This window comes from Chrysochloris asiatica, unplaced genomic scaffold, assembly GCF_000296735.1.
Source record: "Chrysochloris asiatica unplaced genomic scaffold, ChrAsi1.0 scaffold00018, whole genome shotgun sequence".
In the NCBI taxonomy this organism is placed as follows: domain Eukaryota; kingdom Metazoa; phylum Chordata; class Mammalia; order Afrosoricida; family Chrysochloridae; genus Chrysochloris; species Chrysochloris asiatica.
In genome coordinates, this window is record NW_006408536.1 from 9,116,954 (window position 1) to 9,136,307 (window position 19,354).

Here is a 19,354-nt window from a genome sequence, read left to right on the forward strand (position 1 = left end):
TCCTACGCAACTCTCTGAACTGTTTCTCAACCCTGGGGAGCTTTTAAAAGTAACTCCTGTGTTCCACTCCAAAACAATTAAGTCAGAATCTCTATGGGGTATCTTTCTTTAAAAAAGAAGCTTCCCCAGAAGTTCTTATGTAAGAGTTGGGAACCCCTGCTCTTAACAGAATCTCTTATAAAGCAAAAATAAATAATACGACAAATGGAGGTTGCAGGGACATGTAGAACGAGTTAAACAATCAAAGGGCTCATCCTGTGCCTTCTAATATCTTTTACCTCTTAAAAGATCCAAAGATTACTAAAATTAGAATCTATGTCATAATTACATCAATCAATCAGTTAAGAAAAACCCCCCATAAAATTAAGGCTGGGAAAGAGCTTTGTTTGTAATCTACAATAAACTGGTACAACAGTATTTTTCAATAGGTGAAGACTGTTGGGCTTCAGGGGTAAATTAGTGGAAAAATATTCATAGGGAGGAAGTACAACTGGCTTTAATTTCCTGTGTTCCAGTCTAGGAAGAAAGTGAAAGGAAGGAAAGCTCTGTGTATACTCTAAAGGATAATTTAATTTTAACCTATTTCTTTTTCACCTTAAATTTCAAAGATAGAGGCAACATAAAATCTGGGGAAAAGATTAGCTGATCTTTAACAAGCATTTGTGTAAATTTTCTACCGATGTAATAACCCTCCAAGTCTGGAAATATGCAAAGATGAATCATGAAAAAAAGAAGAAACACTTTATTTCAAATAGGTTCAGTGGCATGTGTGCTTCAGTAAAGGTTGGCTGTAGTGAACAATTGGATTTCAAACTTGTACTGAGTATAAATTAAACATTTGGGAATTACTAATTTCTACTAAAAGTAAGAGTAAATCCAACATTATGCCAATGTTTACATTTATTGTAGACTTTATTTTAATACTCAAGGTCAAAGTTTCATCACCAAAAAATGAGAATATCCTTACAGCTACTAGTAAGGTGTGAAATTATTTCCCCAGTATTGCTTTGAAAATATACCCCTAGGTTGTTAACAGAAATTCCAACGTCACCCAAATTTATTTAACTGGTAGTCTTCAGTCATCATCTACTGTTGGCTTGATAGTCACTCCTCTTCTTATCTGACCCCAACCAATTAAACTGAAAAATGAAAATGAAATAAGAATTTTATATCCATTATTACCATATAATCATAAGACATAAAAGGTTTTACTCACCTGTCGTCTAAATTCAAGCTTGTTACCATACACCATAAAGAAAGCCTATACTATCTTTTCAGATTCATGGAACTTAATATATAAAGAAGCTTCCAAAAGTTTATGAAGAAATCCCATTATCTTTTCATTTCATTTTTCCATGAACTTAGAAGCCCTCTCGCATTGGCTCTGGCCAGCAAACAGCAAGTTGTTATGAATATGCTCATCTTCACTCTATCAGAATCTGCCCTCACCTTCAAAACCAAATGAGAGCAATTCAGGTCCACCTCAAGAGTAATGGCTGGTACACAAAACACTCAGTCTGATTCTCTACCCTTTGCTCCTTGAAACTGCTTTCCTACCTTTTATAAAACATCAACCTATCACAATAACTTCAGCATGACCTTAGCTGCTAAAGGAAAATAAGAGAAGAACTAGAGAAGCTCTAGTCTGTAAAATTATTCTTAATAGCAGAGGGACATCCTCTGCTCCCTCTTTCAATGTCTGCTCTAATCAATGACAAGGCTAGATTGCTACCTTAACTGTATCTTCTAGAACACAATTGCCTAAACATCAGTTAAGAAAAACTCACAATTCTAAAGAATGAAAGAATTCTTCAGATGCTCCCTTATTTCTTTTAAGAATTTTAACATATCTGTTAACTTTCAAGCAAAGTCTGAAATTTCATATGAATAGAATTTATATTGGTCAACAGGCACAAAAAGATCCTTTGTCTAAAATCTGTGCTAATTTAGGAAATGTAAGTGAAAAACTAAGTGAAAAACAAGGTAAGTGATAGATAATAATACATTCAATGTTGCGGGATTCTGAAAGTTTATTATTTAAACTTATTTAAAAATACACTGGAAATCAGTATGTTCTAATAGCAAACAGTATAATCATACAAAAGAGGGAAATCAAATGGAAACTAACCAGCAGGAAGCCAGATTATTTACTTAAAAGACAACAAAAAGTTTCACTCTTTTTAAATTAGAGTATTAAGTCAGATAAATCTTCCAGACAATTAAGTAATGAGAGATTATTATGGGGCACAATATTTAGGATATAAGGGAGCGAAGTAGTGAGGAAAGAGAGCCAGTGGTGATTTTAGTAATTAAGTGGACAATGAGAGCACAGAACAGTCTAATTTAGAAGGTTTATCCTGGACAAAGCAGAAGGAAAAGTTAAACCAGTGGAAGCATGCTTCCAGAAAGGTCTTAAATATCAGAGAAACAGGGAAGAGCTATATTAGAAAGTACTAAACACCGCACAATGAAAATGTTTTAGGAAGACTAATTTTGGTTGCGTTTTTAAATAACTAAGAAAAATCAAACTAGGAGTCATTTGCACTACCTTTTTAGTATGAAATAATGATAAAGGCTATGATGAGGTCACACAGAATGGAAGGGGCAGATTTTTTAAAAAGCGACAAAAATCACAGATGTGTGTGTTTCCTAGCTCGCTGCACTCAAAGGACTCAGAAACAACATCACTCTAGGAGCAATGAGTGCCCCCTAGAACCCCAGATCTTCATTTCTACATTCCATCCCAGGATTCCTTAGAGAAATGGCCAATTCTACCATTTGGAAAGAGAAGGTACAGACAAATCTGAAACTTGTGAAAGGAAGTAAGTGCTCAAAAAAAAAAAGAAAAGAAAAAGAGTATGTCAAAAGGACACAGGAACCAGCTTGAAGGGATTCTACTTGCCAGAGCCTGGACAATTTACACATTAAAATGAATCATGACTTACTGAACAAAACAGAATTCCATGTGTCCATGTTATATCTAGGTAAGTAAATAAATGGGGGAGAATACCAAATGATAAATGTGGAATGGCAAAGTTAGAGGGAGGGAGATAACTATTTTGTACAACTATACAGCAAAGGAACTAGACAACCCCTTGACTGCGTGATCAAAATCAACATCACCAATGCGGAGCTATCAGATATCATATGCCTTGGAGGTGATTCCCTGAGGAGGACACATCACCGCCTACATAAGTATTCCAGCCAAGAGCTCAGAATTAAACTTAATCTAAGGAAGTATCAGATAAATCCAAATCGAGGAACACAGTATAAAGTAACTAGCCTGTATTCTCAATGTCAAGCAGGACAAAAAAAGGTTGACGAAGTTCCAGATTAGAGATCAAAGTGACATGAAAACGAAATGTAATGCATGATCCTAGACAGGAAGGGAAATAAAGTTATTAAGGACATTATTAGGACAAAAGTGATAAAATTGGAACATGAAATAGAGATTTCAGTATTTTATCAATGTTAAAATTTTTGAAGTGGCTATATAAAAGAACATCCTTGTTTTTAAAATAAAGCTTTAAAAAGTTAGAAGACAAATAAAATACTGACTCTAAATTAACTGGTTTTTATATAGGTTGCAACTGAGTTGAACAACAGCCAATTGCAGTATTTAGATTAAAAATGGGACTATAGTGTTACAAATTCAGGCTAGAGATACAAAGTCATCCAAATAGATAGCTAACACCGTAAGAACTAACTGTAGCATTAAGGAAGTGTATGGGTATGTGTGTATACATTCCAAGAACTAACCCCGAGTGTTTTTTATTAGACACTGACAGAAGTTAATATATAAAACTTACCGCCAGTGTTTTTCAACTCTTCGGCTAAGGGCTATTTTTTCTCCCACTTCTGTGCACACAGGATTAGTCAAAACAATTTTGCCCAAATCGGCCTTCACTGCACTAACTCTTCCTCCTGTTGACAAGGATCCTATGTTTACCATGAGCACTTCATTTTTAGACAGCTTTTGCACCTAGGGAAATAAATGGAAAAATAAGGTCCTAAATCATGAAAATTTGTTAGTATTTACCAAATACTTTGGAAAATAAGCAAACCATTGTGGTGCAATGGATTGTTTTTATATGGCCTTTCTCACCATGATCTTATAATGCCCACCAAATGATTGAGTTGTTGCTGTTAAGTGCCATTGAGTTGATTCCGACTCATAGCAACCCTGTATAGGGTTTCCAAGGAGCAGCTGGTAACTTTGAACCACCGATCTTGAGGTTCACACCGACCTTGAGGTTAAGGCACCACACCAGGACTACCAAAGATTGAGTTGTTGTTAAGTGCTGTCAAGTCAGTTCTGACCCATAGCGACCCTGTAAAGGGTTTCCCAGGAGCGACTGGTGAGCTTGAACCACCAACCTTGCAGTTCCAACGACTTTGCAGTCTAGCGCATTAACCCACAGTGCCACACCAGGACTACAAAGATTGACTTGTTGTTGTTAAGTGCCGTCGAGTCTATTGGAACCCATAGCAACCCTGTATAGGGTTTCCAAGGAGCAGCTAGTGAGCTTGAACCACCGACCTTGCAGTTCAAATGACATTGCAGTATGACGCATTAGCACACAGTCCCACACCAGGACTCCACAAAGATCGAGTAGAACTATACAAATAAGGCGCTTGTGGCACACCAAGGGGAATGGACAGTTTGCTAATGATACCAAAAAGGTTCATGGCACTCTGATGAGGGGACTGGTTAGTTTTGCCATCCTGCTATGCTTAAAAGAAAGCTAACTGCAGAGCAGAGAGGGGACCTCACAACCATCAAGGAAGAAGAGACGGTTATAGAGTATGTCCTTTAGACCCAAGGTCCCTGCACTGAGAACTTCCTAGATCCAGGAGATAGAGAGCTGTAGTACTGTAGACAGTGTGAGCAGCAAAGGCAGAGAAACAGCAGCAGCAAAACTAGAAGACCAGCACAAAGCAGGCTGGTAGGCTTCCCAGTCAACAGAGCAAGGTGATTACTGTAGGCCCACCAACCCATGGAGCAATAGACCTAAGTTCCTTCATGTAGGAGGCTTACTGATGTCTCCAGGCACTTATAAGTGGAGCTGGAGAGTTTTTAACACTTGCCTGAGCAAGGCACAGCCAGATGGAGAGCCTAGGGGCTGAAGAGCTATCCTGATCAAAAAAACTACATCCTGAGTTGCTCCTGATCCTGAATTATAATCTGTTATTTCCCTAATAAACCCATTAATCAAGAGTGTTTTGAGTTCTACGTGGCCACTGCAACAAATTATGAAACCCAGCAGAGAAGTAGACAGTGCCATACGAGGAGCAGCTGGTATTGGTAATGGTTTCGTGTTTTTATTAAAAGTCAGATAACGGGGAAAAAAAGTCCTCTCTAAAAAACATGACAAACCTTAAAAAATGAACTTATCTCTAATATGCAAAGGGAGTCCCTGGTGTGGCTCTGTGGGCTAATGTGTCAGACTGCAAAATTGTTTGAACTGCAAAGTCGGTGGTTCAAGCTCACCAGCAGCTGCTCCTTGGAAACCATATACAGGGTTGCTATCGGTCGGAATTGACTCGCCAGCATTTCACAACACCAAATATGCAAAGGACTTTAGGATCCATTGCTGAAGGTCAGTATCTACTTTGACAAATATTTTATGCCCACATATGTACACAATTTCCAATGCTATACTGGAAAGAATACATTCATTCTAAGGTTATCTAAATAACAGAAGAGTAAAATCTTAAGCACCAAGTAAAAATTAATAAGACATCAATGAAGAAAAACTGAGGTACAGAATTATTTGAGGAGGATAGTAGGGAAAGATGGATTTGAGGTACTGATTTGTTCTATATGAGTTTTTCACCATGAAGCTCTAATAGTTCTATAACATGAAGCCCAGTGTTAAAAACAAGTAAAACAGAATTCTCTAACTCCTTTACCACTTGCTTTTCTATCCTAGTTTAGTATATTGCTGACCTCATTCTTTTTCAAGTGGCACATTTTCCCACTAAATGGATATGCCTATAATAAATATTTCACTATTAAAAAATAATGCTGCAGTGAAATTTGCTGGGACAGGGTCTTTGCACATTCTAAGATGTTGATAAATGCCTCCAACTCTCTCTCCTATAAAGGGCTACCAATTTCTACTTTCTCAGTGTTATGATTGCTATTTCCCTGCATCCATGCCAACACTGGGTGTATCAGCAATTTTCTAAGATTAGCTGTTGTCTTTTCAAGTGGTAAGTATATTAGGAATATCAAGTCTTTGTCATATGTGACACAAATAACTTTTTCCCTGCTTTGTTTTGATTTTATCCTTTAAATGTGGTCGATGGTTGATTGTTGTGTACCGTATTTTTCACATGTGACCACACATAGTGCCCATAGGAGGGGTTACACGGTTTGAAAAACATGCACATTATTTGCATAAAAATATTGTAGATCTTTTCAATTTTCAGGAAGTCAAATTTATTCACCTATTCTTTTAATCCCAGTTAACTATAAAAGAACAAACAAAGCTAGTTTTAACATTGTTGTTTCTCTTTTTTGAAAAAAATTATAAAAAGCATTTACCTTGGCAGCTTTCTTGTCTCCTTCAGTACGTACACCTAGAAGCCGTCTAAGTAGAAAATAGGAAATTTCCAATTCTGTGAAGATCTCAGGTAATGCTCCAACTGCACCAAGTACCTGCCCCACCATTCTGTCAGCCCGGCACAAAGTTGGGTCAATTTTTGTTCCAACTCCTAATGGAAAGTAAGATGTATACATACAGTCCAAGTTTTATTTTTTAGAATGTCTATAAAGCTAGTTGTTTACACAAAAATTTAGCATATAGCTATATATTTTAATACACTAATAACAGCTACATCAAAAATAGCTATGTGACAAAATCCATTTTATCTGGAGAAACAATTATAAATTTACAGATTAGGTGGGCAACTGAGAATAGGATTCACTTGATTTAAAATAATAAGGACAACCCTTATTATTTTATAAAATCCATACACTATTTCAGCAATTCCTTAAACAAACAATAAATAAGGGGGAAACTGATGCAGACCGTGCAGACCCGGCCAGGAGTTCAAGGCCCTGTGGGCCCAAGCGTTGCTGACTGTCCAAACCATAGGCTCTGAGGATCAGACTTTAGCAACCTAGCAGACACAGCAAACTGTCCCTCATCTGAGTATTCAGTTATGCTTGTTAGTAATCGCATACATGAGCCCTGGATATCCACAGATAAATGTAAAAACCTTCCCTAAAAGCCGAGACTGTAAATTCCAAAAAGGCAAAGTTCCCCCCCCTCCCCCCAAAAAAAGCTAAAGAGGATAGAGAGAAACACTGTTAACTGATGATGTATGGAAGGGACTATAATCAATGTAATGAAACAAGTCAAATGAATGGTTGAATGTGAAACTGATGATGTGCCCTGTAAAGTTTCACTCAATCCACAATAAAAACCTTAAAAAAATAAAAAATAAGGACAAAAAGAGATAACACCCTAACTCAAAACGAGTCTGAATACCCTAATAAAGATGGAAAACATACAAAATTCATGAGCAATTTGCAGAAACTTTTGCTTGACAGTTTCCTCCCTAAAAGCTGATCATATAAGAGTCCTGGGACCCACTTTAAAATAATGTAGATGAAGCAAAATTGGTGAAATATTGGTAATTGTTAAAGAGGGATGGCAGTGATATGGGGACTGTCACTATACTACTCTACTTTTATATTTGAAAGTTGGTACTATTGTAAAAACCCTTAAAGTGTCCTCGTTTACAAAAAGAAAAAAAACCAAACTAATCAGATACAATCATATGCAGTAAACTTTTAATTAATTATCAGGACAGACTAGAAAAACATCAGCTGCTCCTTGGAAATCCTATACAGGGTCGCTATGAGTCAGAACCAACTTGATGGCACGTAACAACAACAGCCAAAATTCAAAGAGACCAAAAGACAAACTCCTTCACTAATATTTTCTTTTCTAATACAAAGGTACATTACTTCTGACTACTGATTGAATCTGCCTTTTTCTGAGCATCTGGTAAGATGCTAAGTTGTTACAAGGGACTATAAAATCCATACACTATTTCAGCAATTCCAACACAACACAAAGTCTCTTCTTTTATTCCTATTTCAATATAAATATAATTTGACTAAATCAAAATACATTCTTCATTTTGCTGAGACGGGTGAGGGGAAAGTATTGCTAAGGAGTATAGAATTTGTTAGGGTGATAAAAAAAAAAACTGGAAATGAATAGTGATGATGGCTGCATCACATAGGTAAAACAGTTGAAAAAGCAAATGCTTTGCCATATATATTTCATCACAATTAAAATAATTCTTACAAACACATATAAGTATCTTCATAAATTAATAACTTAAGTCACATGAATGCTTCCCCACCCTCATTCAATTATTAAAATGCCAATTCAAATTTTACAGTTAATGGACCTTTTTGGGGTACTCTACTTTCCATGAAAGGTACCATGAATGTCCAATTAAAAGCATAGGGATAAGGCAAGAAGTGACTGGCTTACAAGCTTTCAAGAGGGAACCTAGAGCCAGGGGGCCTGGAGGAAGGCAGAATCTCTAGTGAGTACTATCCAATCTGTCTACGTTGAGCTGATGAAATGAAATGGAGATGGGTTTCTTGTGATACAATAGTGAATAATTGTTATCAGGACTGATTGTGAGGGTTGGAAGTGTAAAGGTAGACGTTTTATTGCAAGGATGGGCGTGACTAACTTTCCAGTTTAGGAGCGGAGGTCCCTAGGACCATCAACGGAGAAGAGCCAAGAGCGGAACCCTACCCAGAGAAGCAGTGATACCTGAGATGGAGGCAGAGATGATGACATGGAACGATGGAGCACCTGGGGACTTTAGATCCAGAGAGGGAGAGCCACTGTGTGCTGAAAACTGGTGGGGACGGGGTATTGTAGGGGGCAGGCTTGCAGGGTATACCCTTTGGTTGGCTGATGATGCATGGAGGGGATTGGAACCATGGCAATGAAATGATATACGATGGAATGAATGTAAAACTAATGTTCTCCCATGTAAACTATCATATAATTCACAATCAAACATTAAAAAACAACAACAAAAAAAACCATAGGGATAATAAGAAAATCCTTACCAATAAGACCTCCTGGAGCAGCATACTGAAGATCATTATGTTCTGCAAAAAGTGACACAATTTTGGAAAAGATTGGCTTACACATCAGTTTCCCTTCACTGTCTTTGGAAACAATACCAGGTCTGACTTCTATTTCTTGGCCCACCTGCAAACATATAAATTAGTAATTAGAACTATTTAGGACAACACAATTACTAATTATATATTAAGAGTCCTAATAGGCAGACTATAAAACTGAAAAGGCAATCCTTCCTTTATTTTTTTTAAGATCATTATTAAGGGAAGTGGGGGTGGAGGACAGAAAAGATGTGGAAGAAAGTTTGAAAGACTGAGCCATCCAATTGTCACACAATGTAAAATGAGCACACTATGTAAAATGTACTCCATACTTATAAGGAGCCTAGCAACATAAGATACTAAAAAGTCAGAACAGAAAACAAAAAATTCTTTAACTACCAGACACTATGAAAAAAACAATTTTATTTTTCAACTTGAATTTCCTACCATTTTCTCCTGAATAACACAAGGAAAGAAGGAAAGGGGAAAAAAAAAAGAAAGCAACAACTGAAAACTCAGCTTACCTTTAATACTCCTTTTAGAATACTCCCACCAGCAACACCCCCCTTAAGGTCATCAACCTCACAGCCAGGCTTGTTGACATCAAAGGACCTAATAACTAAAAGAAAACAAAGGCAATCCTGCTAATTTTAACTTTTTTAGAAGAAATATTCATTCCCATGATGTTGCTGTTGTTGTTAAGTTCCCATGATAGATAAACTTTTCAAAAATAGTAGCTGTTTTATATGCATATCACAGAGGTAACAGTGTTGACAAAATCTAGTATTACTTATTACTCCAGTGCTTACTGTAGCCTTACTTTCAGGAAGAAAACAAATGGAAATAGCTCGAAGGAGGTTCATTAATAGGTGACATATTTTGGTATATCCATACTGTGAAGTATCAAACAGCTATTGAAAAAGAATGTCAGAGCTATAGGTAACAATCTGGAAGGCTAAATCGCATATACTGCTAAGGGAAAAACAAAAAACAAAACTAGTTACAAAAATAATTTGCACAGTATGATCCCACTTCCACAAAAAATAAAGCAGTGAATGCCTGTATGCATTTAAACATGATAACATGAACAAAAAGACAGGTGTGGAATATATCCACCAGCAGTCAACTTTGATTACTTCAGAGCTGAGGGCGTAGCAATGGGAGGCAGGGGGATTTTGAACTTTTTTCTAAACATACTGCTATATTAGAGACTATGGTGGCTCTAGAGGATAAGAAATGGACCAGGAACCACAAGCTTGGCAGTTCAAGACCACCAGCGGCTCTGCAGCAGACAGATGAGGCTTTCTGCTCCCGCAAAAATTTAAAGCCTCAGAAACCCTATACAGGGTCGCTATGAATAACAATCAACTCAACTGCACTTAACACCCACCCTCCACTACCTCTAAATCATATCTTCTCTAATAAAAACTTAGTTTTAAAACTACAAAACTCTAAAATATACAACCTAAACTTTGGTGCTGAGAACAACGATCGGTAACAAAGGAAACACATCACAATGTCCCAAGAGAACATTTTTCACAGCACATACACATAAGAGGCCTGAAAGAAGGATCAAGTGTCTTTTCTGAAAAGAATCTTTTGTCCCTAAGTACAAACCACAGGCTTAATCAAATTACCAATGGTTAGTAGTTATGTGCTGTGGAGTTGGTTACAACTGACAGCAACCCTGCATAGGATTTCTAAGGCTATAACTCTGTACGGGAGCAGAAAGCCTCATCTTTCTCCTGCAGAGTGGCTGGTAGTTTCAAACTGATCTTGAGATTAGCAGCCCGTCTCGTAACCACTATACTACCAGAGCTCCTTAAATTACCAAAAATGGTACTGCAAATTTAAGGTAAAAGAGACATTATAATCTTCACTAATGGTATACTGCAATCATTTGTATGAAAGTTCTAGCATCCTGTTCCTGACTTAAAATGTTGCAATTCCAGACTCGTTTATCTTACTAAATTCTTGACCACATACCATACACAGCACCTAAACAGATTTTACTGTATTCAGGACTTTCCCTCATCCAGTAACATAATCTAGCATTGCCAATACAATTGTGGAATTCATCCATTTCAATTCACGATAAATTTTCAATTCACTCCACTGAGTTTAAAATAAATTCTTGTCCTTGAATTTCATAAATCCATAATCTTTTTAAAAATTCAATAAAAATTTATGAGATTGGGATTTATCATCACAAAGATAAAACATTTTCTGCACAAAGATAAAACATTATTCAAGGAGAAATAACAGTATAGAAAATATCTAATTAGAGTTACAGATGAACCCTACCACTTACCAATAAGTCGGGGTTCTGAAGTAAAGTCTCTTGGAGGTACTGGAATCTTCTTTACTATATACTCACAGACAACTTCAATATTGTACTTGAGTTGAGCAGAAATTGGAATGATAGGAGCTCCTTCGGCTACGGTGCCTAAATGACAAAAATTTTCAGGAAAATTCTTGTTTTACAGAATCAAGTCTCTAATTCAGTTATGAGCCCTATTGTAGGGTAACATTATAGGATGAGCACTGGACTGAAACCAAAAGATCACCAGTTCAAACCCACCAGTTGCTCTTGGAAACCCTATGAATCAGAACCGACTCAACAGCATACAATAAAAACAATTTAATTCCAGAAAACATTTGTTAGGATTACTAAAATAGATGCCTGAACATCCCCATATAAATGTTAACAAATAAAAGGGATAAATTCTGTTTAGAAAGATGTCAACTCTTAAGTTTGTTTTTACTCTTGAAAATACTATCCCCATTAAGAGAAAATTTTAAAAAAATTCTATTAATAGAAGCATCTGCTAGTAAAGAAATAAAGCTTAAGATCCATAGTTTATTGGCTTAGGTAATCTATTATATTAAAAGTTAATTTACTACATTAAAGAAGCCCTGGCGGTACAATAGTTAAGTACTTAGCTACTAACCAAAAGGATGGTGGCTTGAACGCATTCAGTGACTCAGCAGGTAAAAGAGCTGGTGAGCTGCTCTGTAAAGATTATTATAACCTAGGAAACCCTATGGGGCAATTAGTTCTACTGTCATCACTGTGACTTGACAATGGACTCCATGGCATCGAATGACAACATCTGGATTATAGACCTCTCAAAGTGATTCATAGATTAGACATTATAGCTTCTTACCTTGTACAAATGCAAGGATCTGTTCATACTGTTCTTTAGCCTGACTTTCTTTTACCAAATCAATTTTATTTTGTAGAATCAAAATATGTTTCAGCTTCATAATTTCTATAGCAGCCAGATGTTCAGAAGTCTGAGGTTGAGGACAAGATTCATTACCAGCTAGATGATAAAGAATATAAAAACGGTAACTTAAGAACGAACTGGAACCATTCAGAATAGGCAAATACACAGAGCAAAAAAAGGAGATTAGTAATTGTTAGGGGCTAAGGAAAGAGGGAAATGGGTGACTGCTTAATGTGTATGGAGTCTCATTTTGGGGTGATGAAAAAAGTTCTGGAACTAGGTAGCACGAATGGATGTACAACATTATGACTGTATCTTTAATGAAGTTATACATGGTAATGGTTATAATGGTCAATTTTATGCTATCGATATTTTACAACTACCACCATAACAGAAAAGAATTAGCTGGTACCAAATAAAGTAGACCCGTGGATGTTCTAGCCTTGCTAAAGGCAGAAATCCTGGATATCACTGTATCTTTCCCAATTGTCCACCTTTTGCCCTGGCTTCATCCTCTGTGCCTGCATTCAATGGATACTCCCACCGTTTTGACTCCCATTCCTGGTTCTAAGCTAGAAGCTTAAGAATCAACAAGTTTGGTTTCTCAGTCTTTTTAGGGCCTCAGTTTTGCTCAGGCATAAAGTATAGCTCTTTAGCTTTCTCCTTAGAGCTGTTCTGGCCCAGCCAAGCTCCTGAGAGGCAGAGAGTATTTAAGGGAGGAAGACACTTAATACAGTCTAAGAATTATAACGAAACACCAGGGCTCTTCCTTTAACAAAGTGGGGAAGACCAACAATGGTGTTCAATAAAGAAATAAGTATGTTTTGTTTAATACTCCAAGGATGATCCTCCCCAAGTTGTGATGTTCAAGTGCCCTGTACTATACTTATTTAGCATGCTCCTAGAAAATTATATCCCATAGCAACCAACTCTTGGCTCACATAAGGCAGCATAAGCCCGGCCTTGAAAATCTCATGCAGACCTAGAGCTCCACTTCATAGGATTATCTACACCTAAATAAAAGCACTCTAAGTCAATGTTGCAGTGAGCAGTGCAGAAATGACTCCCCACCAAGAAAAAAAAAAAACACAAAACAACACATTTATACATAAATTTTAAACTAAAATAACGTCACCTCACGTGATTTATGTGGAAAAAATATGCAGTATTCACTTCTGCTTGTTTTAAATTATACCTTCAGTTTTCAGTATTAACTAAAAACTCATTTATCCAACAGATGCCGTCTCTAACATTTATGATGTTAAAGTTTTTTTTTAAATAAAAAACTATTCATGAAATTTATAAGTCAACTTTTTTCCCCAGATACTACCATAAACATTCTCAGAAGACATCATCTCCAAATCCATCTTGTTCAGCATTTTTGAAAGCTGGCAGGCAGGGATGTCTTTCTGAATGACATGTCCATTTTCATTCATGTCATCCTTAGGTAATGGATATGGCCCTTATAGGCCCTAGCTCCCCTCTAAATATTCCACCTTGGATTTGCTCTACCCTGGTTTGTCCAAACCAATTCAGGCATTATTTACCTATCAACAGAAGAGCTGCATCCATCACTGCTGCACCGTTCAGCATAGTAGCCATCAAAATATCGTGACCCGGACAGTCAACAAAGGAAACATGTCTAACAATTGAGAAACAGAAATCAGCCTTAAAGATAATACTTAAACATGCAAGTCATAGACTTCCTGAAATTAATCAGGGAAAAAACTACCAGCTGCAAGTAAAATCACTGCAGATGATCATGAAGTAAATAAAACCAAACTATATGTAGAAATAACCTACCTGGGAGCCAGAAACTCCCAACCCTAAACAGATTTCCAAATTCAGTCAATCAAACTGATTTAAAGAATATAGTATCAAGTATACATTGAGAGGGAGCACGGTGGTTCTGTATGATAAGCACCGAATTGCCAATCCCAAGGTCGGTGGTTCAAGCCCACCAGTTGCATGAAAAAGTTGAGGCTTTCTACTACAAAGGTGTACAGCCTCAGAAACCCTATAAAGGGTTGCTATGAGTCAGGAACAACTCAATGGCACTTAACAATTAACAACATACATTGGGAATACTATCAATTTGAAAGTTAAAATCTAATAACTTGTAAAATCTGAAAAGACAATTTGCTAAAAGTGTCTCTAGCAAGCACTTTGAAGAACTCGAGTTCTTCAAAGAAGTGGAGATTTCAGCTCAATTTTAACATAACTATAAACCTCGTGGGCCTGGGGGCTGCTGTGCAGTGTGCTCCTGGGCAGCTCTTGCTATGGATACATCAGGTGAACAGTCAGCTGGGTTCTGTCCAGGCACTGCCACTTTCTCTGCTAAGTTAACTGCAGAAAAGGTCAGCTAGCCCATGCAAACCTGATCAGGGTTGGGGCACCCTATGGGACCACATTTGGGGACTAGACCAATTTAGTCATGGGAGCCGAGGGGGACAGAGGTTGAGGCTTTGGGCCTGGGACTCATCAGCACAGACGAGGTGGTTTCCAGGCCGCACATAACAGTCAGGCTAAAGGGGAGCTCTGACCTCAAGATGAGGGTCTGGCATCCTGGCAATCACAAACCTGTATGCCCTGGCCCACAGATACATATGCAGTTGATGTTGCCTAAATGGACACTAAGCAATGCATACCTATACAAGGGCAGAGTTGAATAGGTGCAACAAAAACCCTATGGATTGTAAATAAAAAAATATCTACATCTGACATTTTTAAAGAAAAAGTTTACTGATCCCTGATCAGGACCAGGATTAGGGTAAAGCAAGTGAGGCACTCACCTTGGGTACAAAATTTAAGTAGTTGACTCTTCAAATTTTTTTCAATATAGGCAATAAAAACCATAAAATAATGGCAAAATAACAAAGCCATTCCACAGTTAGGTTTGAAATCACTGCCTTAGTTAAATATTCTTCAAAGTATAACACATATATAGAATGTATAACATGTTCAGCACAAAAGAGATCACCTGACTAATTTGAAGTTCCCTTTGGTCCCTGGAATGTCTGTAGGAAATTCATCAGGTGTACTACTCCCACAGGATCGGTAACATTCTGGCCGAGGACAACTTGGGTCATCAAGCTTATAAATCTACAAGTTTCAATGAAAAAAAAAAAAAAAAGATTTGGACTGGCTACTTGTATAATCAACAATTACAATTAAATGGTTTCTAGACTTGACAGCACTTAACAAGTTTCACAATATATAACTCACCTTAGCATTAGCATATCCAAGCTTGATTGTAATATTTCTTTCTAGTTCATTTTTGAACCTGACAGTGTGAACTCCAGAAATAGCTTTTACCACTGTAGACTTCCCATGAGCTACATGACCAATTGTGCCTACAGATAAAGTACAAAAAATTAATTCATGCGTATGCAATCACGCCAAATATTTCTTCAAGAGTGTTAGAGAAACAAACCAAAGCTATAACTCCATGTTGTAAATATCAACATAAAACCAACAGTGACTTCATTTTTCCCTCCAATATATCCTTTCCTACTTAAAAACTTGTTCTGACACAGGATTAAGAGAACTTTCCATGTAACTGACAACATTGCTTAAATACCATAAAGTGATATACACCTAAAAAAACTTGACATACATACACACAAAGGAATACCTCTCAGAGGAGAAGCAGCAAAGTGTTGATGCATACTACAATATGAGTGGAGCTCGAAGATACTATGCTATAAAATAAGTCAATCATAAAAGGACAAATATTGTATGATTTCACTTATATGATACGACAAAACTGTTTATTAGTGTTTACCTGGGAGTAAGGAGGAGGATTAGCAGTGATGAAAAAATCGCCTTGATTAAGAGTAGGGTTGCACAGTCAATTACCATAACTGCTGTCAAAAAGGCAAAAGTTGTGTGATATATGTACAACGACAAAAAAACAAAACAAAACAAAAACCAACCAGTGGCTGAAGCTGCTTATGTTGTTGTGAAGTGCTTTCAAGTTGGTTTCGACTCACAGTGAGCCTGTATAGTTTCTGAGGAGTGGCTGGTAGGTTTGAACAGCTGACCTTGTGGTTAGCAGTTCAGTACTGATCCTATAGCCAGGCTGCTTACAGACAACCAAAAACCTCATGGGATTTGATTTCTCAGTTTGGAGGTTTAGGGTCATAGTTTCATGGGACATCTTGGCTAACTGCCCTAATAACATGGTTAGTGCTTCTGTTCTACCTGCTCGTTTGTTGTTTAGTGCCTAGGGTCTTAACTCATAGCAACCCCTGTATAGGGTTTCAGAGGCTATAAATCTTTATGGGAGCAGAAAGCCTCAATACTTGGTCTCTATTCACCAGAACAGAGAAAGATGGATATGAAATGTGTGGCTAACTGCCTCCATGAACAACTGACATGGTTTGAGACCAAAAGAACTGGAAGAAGCCCAGCAAACATGATTGAATATTTTAATCAAAGAAGAATCATAGAAGAATCCTGATTACAAGGGGGAATACGCAGAATCAAATGTCAAATTCTCATGGGCTCCTGATTTTCTGGAGCCATGGAGGGTTGATTAACTCCTAAAAATACTACCCTAAGATAATCTTTAAATTTTAAACCAAAACTATCCCCTGAAGTCTTAAAACCAAGCAGTTCAGCCTAACTAATAAAAAAAAAAAAAAAGTCTGCCTTCTTGAGCATTATACTCTTTTAAGAACGATCTATATAGAATCAAAGTGACAACAATAATTTCAGAGAGTAAATAGGAACCAAGTAGGGCATTAACTTTGTTAATGGGGGAGGAATAACTCAGAAAAGGAGTGTGAGAAAGCTTACACAACTTGAAGGCTGTAAGCAATGTCACTTTAACTGTACACGTAGAAAGGCTTGAATTGATGTATGTAATAGCCATTCATTATATGCTATGGTGGTGGTGGTTATGTGCCATGGAGTCGGTTCTGACTCACAGCGACCCCACACAGGGTTCCGAGGCTATAAATCTTTATGGGAGCAGAAAGTCTCATTTTTCTCCCATGGAACAGCTGGTAGTTTCGAACTGCTGACCTTGAGGTTAAGAAGCCGGCTTGTAACCACTACACACTACCAGAGCTCCTTGTTGTTGTTATTATGTGCCGTGGAGTCGGAACCGACTCATAGCGACCCTGTACAGGGTTTCCGAGGGTGTAAATCTTTACGGGAGTAGAAAGCCTCATCTTTCTCCTGCGGAGCAGCTGGTAGTTTCGAACTGCTGACCAGAGCTCCTTATCATATGCTATACTTACAGAAATTAATGCCATCATTTGAAATACACTCATTACAATGAACATGAGATCTTGTATATTAAGAAACTTCCCAGCATTTCTAGACTAAGGTAAATAGGTGTGATGAACTCTGACACACCAAAAAAAATAGAATCTATGACAATAGGAAAGCACCAAGTTTAATTATAGGAATGCTGTCAAGCATAGCATTTATTTGATAACTTTTTAAAGGCCTCATGGTAGAGTCTAACTTTTAACTAGACATTACAGACTTTCAAATACACAAAATTTACACAGTCAACCTAAATTCTCTAAAGTCCCAAGGGTGCCAATTAAGGGGGGGAAATCGCTCCACATAATAATAGCTTATACATCAACTAAGACTTTCACAAACTGCTCTCGCAATAACCCGGTGCAGCAAGGAGAACCACATTTTCAACTCTTCTCCAAACTTCTGCTACATATAATGCCTTAAAGTAATTCAATTTTTCATGTCAACATCTTTCCTTATCATCTTGCCTGTAAGCTAGGTCTTTGCAGCATTCTTTGTTTTCCACAAAATCTAGCAGGTGCTTAGCTCACAAGGGTCCCATATCCACTTCTGTATATCTAAACCCTCATAAAACTCGGGTTAATCGCATAAAAGGAGTAGTTAAAATGACTTGCCAGTGATGCCGCAATTCGGGACTCCAAGTTATTCTTACCTATATTAATTGTGGCCTGTCTGCTGATGACTTCATGTGATAGTGGTGTCAACTTGGTAACATCCTGCAATGAAACATTTCATTTTTTTATTGTAAACCAGTTGTGCCCTAAGACAAAACAGGGCTCTTCCTGTGACTTTTGGGTTTGCGACCTGTAGCTCACCACGTGTACAGCTCTCCCTGATTTCTAACGCCCTTCTCCCATACAGCTATGCATTGCAATGGCTCACGGGGAGGCCCAAGAGCCCCAAGTCGTTATGAAACCTAAGACTACACCTCCACTCTAGTGGGAGATCCGGAGCCCCGAGGTCTCCAACTTTGGGAGCTTTAGCTCTGAAGTCAGCGTAGAAGCACCCATCCCAGACTTTCGGACCTTAGTGACAATTCACATCATGACTTTCCAGCCGAAAACCTGAAGCGCTCAAGGTCTCACAAGCGCACATACACACCACGCAGATTGGTGGAAGAGCAAGCGACGGCCAGAACGCGGCTTAGAACGCCGGAATACGCGGCTACCTCCGCCTCACCGCGGATCCTGACGGCCCGGCACTACCTCGTCCCACCGTCTCCCAGGAGGCATGACCACCCTCACCCCACGTCCTCCCAAAACAAAACCTCACCAAAGTTGTGAGATCCTGACGAGAAAGATGTGGCTGGCCCAAAGTCACTCCCGCCTCGCCCCCCGCCATCTTGCCTAGAGAGGAAGGAAATAGTCCTGGCTGCCGCCTGACAGCACATAGGCCCTCTTGTGAGGGGCGGGGAAATGGAGGCGGGAAGACGTAGACGAGGGCCTAACCCTAGAGAGGGTGGATGACTGGTGCTGCAGGTGTCTCACGGCTTAACTTTCTCTCCGTTTAGCGTAATCAGGGCCGGTCGGCATACTAGGAAACACGATGCAAAGTTTAGGAATGTACTAATTGCAGCTCTGTTAGATATTTGTACAGGCAATGCTACGGGCAGCTACAGCAAAGGTCCCCTGAGAAGTGGGTGATGCAACCCAACGCGTGCGCTGGCAAGGGAGAA

At 38.2% G+C, this 19,354-nt stretch overlaps 1 protein-coding gene across 1 annotated transcript; it reads right to left on the bottom strand.

Annotated features, from left to right (window-relative positions):
- Positions 1-823: 823 nt before the first annotated feature.
- EIF2S3 (eukaryotic translation initiation factor 2, subunit 3 gamma, 52kDa) lies at positions 824-19,035 on the bottom strand. The gene is made up of 12 exons (XM_006835567.1): positions 18,952-19,035; positions 18,332-18,395; positions 15,628-15,755; positions 15,383-15,504; positions 13,950-14,044; positions 12,340-12,498; positions 11,484-11,618; positions 9,697-9,791; positions 9,116-9,260; positions 6,551-6,720; positions 3,810-3,982; positions 824-1,139 (listed from the first exon to the last, which is right to left on the bottom strand). Exons 1-12 carry the CDS (start codon positions 19,018-19,020, stop codon positions 1,076-1,078), a joined length of 1,419 nt encoding a protein of 472 aa, XP_006835630.1. The 5' UTR covers positions 19,021-19,035; the 3' UTR covers positions 824-1,075.
- Between the last annotated feature and the right edge of the window lie 319 nt (positions 19,036-19,354).